General features: G+C 43.9%; 1 protein-coding gene across 1 annotated transcript; it reads left to right on the top strand.

Annotated features, from left to right (window-relative positions):
• The first annotated feature begins 214 nt into the window (after positions 1 to 214).
• On the top strand, positions 215 to 6,725 carry LOC147013762 (uncharacterized). The gene is made up of 4 exons (XM_085850957.1): positions 215 to 239; positions 393 to 459; positions 803 to 901; positions 5,738 to 6,725. The coding sequence occupies exons 2-4, from the start codon at positions 414 to 416 to the stop codon at positions 5,914 to 5,916; spliced, it is 324 nt and encodes a 107-aa protein (XP_085707083.1). The 5' UTR covers positions 215 to 239; positions 393 to 413; the 3' UTR covers positions 5,917 to 6,725.
• Positions 6,726 to 8,601: the final 1,876 nt, after the last annotated feature.

The raw sequence follows: 8,601 nt of genomic DNA, 5'->3' as shown, positions 1-8,601 counted from the left end.
TTTCTCTATCTCTTTCTCTATCTCTTTCTCTATCTCTTTCTCTATCTCTTTCTCTATCTCTTTCTCTATCTCTTTCTCTATCTCTTTCTCTATCTCTTTCTCTATCTCTTTCTCTCTCTTTCTCTCTCTTTCTCTCTCTTTCTCTCTCTTTCTCCTTTCACTCCCCCTCTACCTCCCCCCACCCTTCTCCATCTCCCCACTCTCCCCCCCCCCTCAATATTCCCGTCAGCGAAGCGACGGTTGGTATTTGTTCGTAAATTACTGTTTCAAAGCATTACCGATTTCTTTGTGGAAACATTATTAAATATTTTCATGTTTCACTTCTCCTTTCCTCAGATTCTCATTTCCTGACATCCAATCTCTCCCCCTCCTACCCTCTCCAACACCTGTAGGATCCCGGTGAACGTGAAACGATGTCTGTGTTACCATTTGTGGTTTTCATCGGATTTCTTGGGGCAGGTAAGAGAGTGAAAAGGATGAGATGTGTGTTGGATTGTTGGATAAATAGATTGTTATTTAAAATAATTCAATGTTCAACTTTGTCCAAAATTTTGATTTTCTTGCCGATTTACCTGAAGTGGGATTTTATTTACTTCGTGATTTCTGATTAATTAAGGTGAAAAAGCTAAAAAAAATTTCTCTTCTATTATGAATCTATGATTCAAATTGTTTTGATTAAATTTTTAACAAATTCCTGGAAAAACCAGGAGTTGTGCAGGACATTCGGAGAAATGACGATTTTAGAAATAATGAGGCAAAATGTCTTTCTCTCTGACATTGCTCGTGTTCTCTGTATTTTCAGTTGCAGGATTGAAATGCTATGTTGGAAACCAATATCTGAGAGATACAAGAACCTGCAACGAAGATCAGCATGCTTGTTCGACTATAACAACAACATTCAGTAAGCATTCTTTCTTTATTTAATTTTATCCAATGAGTGACTTGAAATGTTGAAAGGAAATCACTTTACTTCGATCACATATTTCCTGGGGTTTTATTTTATTTACTCGCAGGGGTGCCCAGAGTTGCCGGGCAACGCCGGATCTCCCCTCCCATCCCTTCTCCCAACTACTCCCACCTCTTCTCCTACTTCCTCCCACCTCTTCTCCTACTTCCTCCCACCCCTTCTCCTACTTCCTTCCATCCCTTCTCCGCCCTCCTCCCATCCCTTCCCCCTCCCCATCCCATCCCTTATCCTCCCTCATCGCACCTCTTGCCCACCTTCGTGCCACTCGTCCCTCCGGACTCCCGCCCCCTTTCCCTCCCTCCTCCCATCCCTTCTCCTCCCTTCTTCTTCCTCCTCCCATCCCTTCCCCCTCCCCCATCCCATCCCTTCCCCTCCCCCATCCCATCCCTTCCCCCTCCCCCATCCCATCCCTTATCCTCCCTCATCCTACCTCTTACCCTCCTTCCTCCCACCCCTCCCTCCGGACTCCCGCCCCCCTTTCCCTCCCTCCTCCCATCCCTTCTCCTCCCTCCTCCCATCCCTTATCCTCCCTCATCCCACCCCACCCCTCCCTCCGGATTCTCACCCCCCCTCCCCTGATTCGTGTCGTTTTGCTTATGGGTTTCCACTCTTTAGGAGAGGTGAACAGTGCAAAAATACAAGTTTTTTTTCCACAGCTGACTTGGAATACCCTCTGCCACCACCCCCACGTCGCACTACACAATACACATTTACATAGAGAACCCGTCCTGAACCCCTGTGGTTACAGATGAAACCAAGTAGCCCATGTTCACCACGAGGTCAAACTTGGTCTGTGTGCCAAGTTTGGTGGCAATTGTCCCAGTAGTTTTGGTGTAATTGATGTAACACACACACACACACACACACACACACACACACACACACACACACACACACACACACACGTGCACACACACACACTCACAAACTTCTTTATGAGTTGTATTTTTACAAATAAACACTAATAAAAATCAGTGCCACTTATACCATGAAAACAAAATCTCAAAGTGCAAATGAGAAAACAATTTTAAGAACCAACAATATTTTAAAGTACTCCAGGAACCCGCGGAAATTCCACATAATGTCCAATTTTAATCATAACGCTGTATTTTCGTTTCAAAATGACACAAAACGTGTTTATCAACCTGAAACTTCCTCATGCTAGAACTTCACAGTAGATGACGTGTGTGACCATTTTGTCTTGGCGTTTACCTTGGGTCTCGGTCGTTGTCAATAATTTTGACTCGAACATCCTTCCTCGAGAAAATGCCACACACACTTGTCCCTGGGTGGAGACTGGCTGAGGTAAGTAAATGCCAACGTCGTCAAATGTCTGGCCATGTGCTTTGTTGATTGTCATCGAGTAAGCTAAACAGAGGGGAAACTGGATTCTCTGTAAAGTGAATGGCAACCTGGTGCCACTCGGGCGAGCTTTACTCAAGATATGAAAACTCAATTTCCAGAAGTCAGTTTCGCTTCAACACTGTTTTGGTGCAGGTTGATGACCTCTAATCTCGTATCATTGCACAGTTGCTGTTGCAGGGCAAGGTTGCAAAGCAACATGATGATACAACTCACCTTGAGATTAATGTGGTGAGGTGGTATCCCGGTAGGTGTGAAGGAATTGATGAATTCCATTGGACAGTTCTCTGCCACCTCAACATTGTCACACTTCACTGAATCTGTGCTGACGTAAGTGACTGTTTCATCTGGCAACGTCTGCATGACTTCTTCATCCATGGCCAGTTGTCTGTCCTCGCTGGTTGGATTCACAAAAACGTCGTCAATCAGGGAACCTCTTACACGGCGCGCAGTAGGTACTTCTACAACATCTCTTCCAGGTTTCTGGAGATCAGCCACAAGGACTCCACTGCCAAGATGAAGCAGCCATCTTGATTAGTGTTCCTGGTCTGGGAAATTGCGCATGTTTTGAGTGAGCACCAATTGATGAAAATGAAAGTTTGAGGCATGTGTCGATAACAATGTCTGGTGGAGATTGTGGTACAATTGGTAGGACTTTTCTGAAATCCCTGCTGAACAGAATGGCTTTGCCTCCAAAAGGCTGTCTGATTGCAGTGATGTCTTGCAAACATCTGTCTTTAGCATGAAGTGCATGGGTGGGTATCATGGATGCTTCATCTATGATGAACAGCATCTGGTTATACAGGATGTCAGCCTGATGTGAAGTGGGAGAAACGTTGCAGGAACTGGTTTCCACTACCGGCACTGGAAGTTTGAACAAACTGTGTACTGTTTTCCCTCCAGTCAAGAGCGTCACTGATATTTCGGTCCAGGCTGCACATGCAACCTGAGAGCCATTGTGATGGAGGTGACTCATCAGCATGTTGAAAACGCATGTCTTCCCTGCACCTCCTGGGGCAATGACAAAAAAGCATCGAGCTTGTGGTGGGTATTCTCTGACAATACTTTGTATGGCTTCAAGTTCAGAATCCACCAACCGTCGTCATCCTTTATTCAGTTGATCAAAGTCAGCAGGCTCTTCTTGAGGCACTTCTACAGTGACTAAGTCTTGTTCTTTGGGCTGTGGAAGATTGTGGAACTTAGCTTGTTCCATTTTCCATGTAATGTAAAATATGACTTCAAGTCCTCTGCTCTCCCCACTCCCCCCTCCCTCACAAGCCGCAAGTTCTCAACCGCCCCTCCCAACTGCAAGTCCTTACCATCCCCCTCCCGACCGCAAGTCCTCACCGTCCCCCTCCCGACCGCAAGTCCTCACCGTCCCCCTCCCAACCGCAAGTCCTCACCGTCCCCCTCCCAACAGCAAGTCCTCACCATCCCCTCCCAACAGCGAGTCCTCACCATCCTCCTCCCAACCGCAAGTCCTCACCGTCCCCCTCCCAATCGCAAGTCCTCACCGTCCCCCTCCCAACCGCAAGTCCTCACCGTACCCCTCCCAACCACAAGTCCTCACCGTACCCCTCCCAACCGCTAGTCCTCACCGTCCCCCTCCCAACCGCAAGTCCTCACCGTCCCCTCCCAACCGCAAGTCCTCACCGTCCCCCTCCCAACCGCAAGTCCTCACCGTCCCCCTCCCAACCACAAGTCCTCACCGTCCCCCTCCCAACCGCAAGTCCTCACCGTCCCCCTCCCAACTGCAAGTCCTCACCGCCCCATCCCAACCGCAAGTCCTCACCGCCCCCTCCCAACCGCAAGTCCTCACCTCCCCCCTCCCAATCGCAAGTCCTTACTATCCCTCACCCAAACCAAAGGCATCAATCCTTGCCCCATTTGAGGCCTTCAAATCCCCTCCCCACCCATCATGGTCACCTGTCCACCTCACAATCCTGCAAGATAAGCGGAAAAGATATTTTCATGAGCAGGTCATAGCCCATCAGTCGCCTGTGCAACTCACAATCCCGCAAGATATGCGGAAAATAGCTGTGACAAAAAAACGACCCACTGCCAATTATCTTCGTGTGTGTGTGTGTGTGTGTGTGTGTGTGTGTGTGTGTGTGTGTGTGTGTGTGTGTGTGTGTGTGTGTGTGTGTGTGTGTGTGTGTGTGTGTGTGTGTGTTTCACAAACACACACACACCATTAAAAGTAAGTAATGAGCATGGACAAAGACCTCTTATGATAACATGGTTTTCAGCCCTGCTTGAGAGAACGCCAATCTGTTCCCAACTTCAAGCCTTCTCCAGGTTCATTGAAAATGATGCCAAGGAGAACAAACTCACCAACAAAGTTTTTCTCCTTGTAGACAATTCTCCTGCCCATCCTGCAGAGATGCCAGACTGGTGCGATCATCCAATACGTTTTGCCACCCATTCGACCACCTGCCGTGCAGGAATTAATTCATTACGAGGTCAAACTTGGTCCGTTTTGCTTGACGTATACTTTGGGGAGTACTTGATGTGTGCCACGTTTCAATTTTTTCCATGGAATGGTTTCGGAGATACAGGGATTCAAAGTGTTTCCTTCTTTCCAACATGGTCCGCCACACCATGTGACCTATTATGTCACAATTATCCTTACACAATTCCCCAGGAGTAATTGCTCCTATGGTGAAAATTTCGCGTCAATCCGCCAAGCGGTTGCAGAGAAAATGAATGAAAAAGGGAATAAAGCCGAAAAATTCTGGCGGAATAATAATAATGAAAAAACAGAAGAAAAACAAGAGGTTGGAAAGGCTTGGTACTCAAATAATCATGAAGAATAATTATCTGAAGAATAGTAATAGGTTACCCAGCCTGTAAAACTTGGTGCCCTAATATAATGAGAAGAATGACAAACGGAAACTTTTGGGGCTCAATGTTCCAGTTCAGTAAGTTATCTTCCAAAGTTCAACAAAAAGTTTACTAACTTCTAAAAAATGAGCACATGTTAAAGTTTTAATGAGCACGAACTAAACGTATTCCTCAACAAACGACGAGATGGAATGAGTTGAAAACTTGATTTCACTTGTGGGATGCATGGGCAGGTTTGAGGGGTTAAAAATTTAATATCCCCCCCCCCTACCCACAGGGGCTCAAAGTGGAAGTGCAATCCCAATTTTCTGCATGTAAATGTTTATCAGACAGCACCACCTGGTGGTAATATTGAAAGTCATCAAAAAATACACCAGATATCAAAAACATGGGAAAATTAATCTCTCCGTAATCCCGTGGGAATAACCATTCTACAAGGACGGGTTCGTTGCTCGTGTCTTAAATCGGTGAGTTGCTGTTCTTCCCATGGAGGTTTGTGTTTATAACTTTATTTAACCAGATAATCATCAGGTAATAACTTGTGTTTCTCCTCTGTTCCAACAGCGGGAATTTCGATGCTTTCGTGCAGTACAAACACGACTTGTGCAGAACAAACATACGATGTTATGGTGATGAAATGCTGTTACACTGATCTCTGCAACAACTCCGTGAACATTCCTTTCTCCAACATCCTCATGATCCTCACAATGTCCCTCTCAGTGATGCTCACTTATATCATGTAAAGAACTCATCGTCACGAAGCCCTCGTGGTCACCACAAAGGGGTCACAAATTCCATTTTCCTTTAATATCTCTTGCTATCATGCTTTGCTAATTCTACTTTAAGCTTTCATCGACTTTCTTCATAATCCAATTTCTTGTCAGAAGGAAATTATTCAAATGTTCTTGTTGGATGGAATTTCCAGTTTTTTTCCCCTAAATGTGTGAACAATGTAAACATAAGGCACAATATCAGGGGATGTATAATAACCAAAAATTGTATAATTGTGTATTTTGCTGAGAAAATCATTGTCATGTTTCATTTAGCCTTTTAAAATCATTAGTTTCAGTGAAACCATTATGTCCTTGACAACTATCCCAAAGATAGCGAACTCACCTTTGAGATGTCTTGTGGAGACCATTACTCTGGTCTCGTACGGATTTGATCCCAGGTCTGACTCCAAAGTGCCTTCCTGGTGTTTTACAGCCATTTAAAAAAAAAGAATAATTTCATAATTAAAAATGCTTCATAAATCAATGCATAACTTGTTTTGAAATGATACCCCCATTGGATATTTAGTGGTTGTCCAATCAACGATGAAAAACGTTTGGAGATGAGGTAGGATATTTACTGGACATCCCCATATCTGACATGAGAATCGATAAACATGAACAATCATCTCGTGTTCTCTCCTCTTTAGGCTCCTTCACAAAATGGTGGTGGAAACATTCACTCGAGGATAGCCGTCTTTAGTGGTAAAATTATCAAAAATTATTGTTTCTGTACTTTGGTGTCGGTTTCCAATTGAAGATTAAATCACATTGAAAGTCTCGTTCATTCCCCAGTATTGCAGTTTCATCTCCAGTTTTCCTCTTTGTTGCCTCCACCACCGAAGGTGGAAGGCAGTTGTTTTTCAGTCCTGTGTGTCTGTTTCTTTGTCTGTTTGTGTACAGGATACCTCAAAAAGTTGTGGACGGATTCGGATGGAATTTGATGGACAGTTTTGGTGTGTGACAAGGAGGAACTGATTAGATTTTGGTGAAGATCTGGATCCGGCGACTCGAATTTTTTAATGTGATTCTTCATCATTGACAGATAGGGCTAAACCGATATACGTGTAGCACAACATCTCAAAAATGCATTGGGCCTGATATGTTCTCGTGGATCAAGCATTGCATGGCAGAGGTATGTGCTCCACCAAGTGCCTCTTGTTCATCCCTTGTGTCTTCCACCCATGCTCATTTCTTCCTTTATTCTCAATATTCTCCATGCTCATTTATCCTTACAATGTCCCTCTGTTTTCTCTCTGTACTATGCTATTGGTGTGTTTTCCCATCCTTCCCTCTTTATTATATTACATTCTTATTGTTCTGGCCCGTTCTGTGTTTTCGCTCTTCCACGAGTCTCACGTTTGTGAAAAAAAAATTTTTTACACAATGTGAGGTATTATGTCTCCTCTTGAAGTCCTAATAGGCCTCAGTCTCCATAACCTCGAGACTCTATATCAAGTGACAGTGTGATAAACTTTAAGGAAGCACCAGTCAAATGAAAGAGGACATCTCCAAATTCGTCATTGCTATGACATAAAAGTTTAAGATCTGGCTACGACGGAAGAAACCAGACGCCATCCGACCTAAAATTAATATAAGTTGTAAATGAGATCCCAAACATTTGGAGAAAATGCAGAATCACAGATATCAGCCATGAGAGGTTGCTGCATGACCACTTTGGGTGGAAGAGTGCACCAAAAACGACGATGCGGTGAGGTGGTTTTCTTCCCTTGTTCTTGTAATTCCTTGAATGCCATTGTGGGCGGAGCCACGCCCAAAAAATAGCCATTCTTAGGGGGTAGTCGGATTAAAAATCTATCTTCTCCTCGGGAATTGACTGAATGGAATGGGTTCTTCGGTATTTGAATCGCAAAATGAATTATCTAAAACTTGTCGTTGTCTGATTTTTCATTTTCGTCACAAGGTCAAAAACTGAGAAAATTGCGAATTTTGACATAAAAATCATACGGCCGCCCAAACTTTGAGAGCGAGGATGACTATTTTTTATGCATAATCTTGAGGTCATTCCCCACCTAAAGTCTTCAAACCATTTTGCTCTATCTCGAACACCTTGCCCGTGGCGCCCCTTCAAGTTTGTTTTTACGCTGATTTCATCAATGTATGGATAATCCGAGGAGTGTGAAATGCTATATAGCATATATGACGTTATATTGTTCCTGGAATGTTCCGGAGGAAGTTTTGCACCAAAGGTCATAATCCTAGACATTTGACCTTTAAAGGCCACAAAGGTCAAAGTTGTGGGAATCGAACCAGGTTTTCGACCTTCTTCGACACACTAACTCCAATAAGCTATAGCACGTATCCTGTTTCCTTATTTTAATGTCCACAACATTGTTTTGTGACCTTTAAAGGTTATGCAAAGGTCAAATTTTGAAAGTTGTTGAACGAAACCGGGGTTTTGACATTTTGCAGCTAATAACCCGTTACCAGTACCACATCATGTTGATCATTTTCTCCACTGCATTGTCGGTGTCCTTGGTTTTGTCAAATAAAGGTCACATTTTTAAAGTTATCGGTATTGATCCGGAATTGAAAAGGTGGTTTGGAATGAATTTATTGGTGTTTGTCAAGAAAACATTGAACCTGATTGTTCATTGAACAAAACATTGAACATTGAACCTGTTTGTCAAGAAAACC

Source organism: Eptatretus burgeri, chromosome 13 (genome assembly GCF_056783735.1).
Source record: "Eptatretus burgeri isolate ZD-2024b chromosome 13, Ebu_testis_v1, whole genome shotgun sequence".
NCBI lineage: Eukaryota > Metazoa > Chordata > Myxini > Myxiniformes > Myxinidae > Eptatretus > Eptatretus burgeri.
The sequence above is the reverse complement of the archived record's forward strand: the minus strand, read 5'-3'. Positions and strand labels throughout refer to the sequence as shown.

Bases quoted from the DNA above. Each gene is read 5' to 3' on its own strand.
- LOC147013762 (XM_085850957.1), top strand. From the start codon at position 414: ATGTCTGTGTTACCATTTGTGGTTTTCATCGGATTTCTTGGGGCAG. The intron at 460-802 runs GTAAGAGAGTGA...CTGTATTTTCAG, and splicing joins CATCGGATTTCTTGGGGCAG to TTGCAGGATTGAAATGCTAT. The intron at 902-5,737 runs GTAAGCATTCTT...CTGTTCCAACAG, and splicing joins GACTATAACAACAACATTCA to CGGGAATTTCGATGCTTTCG.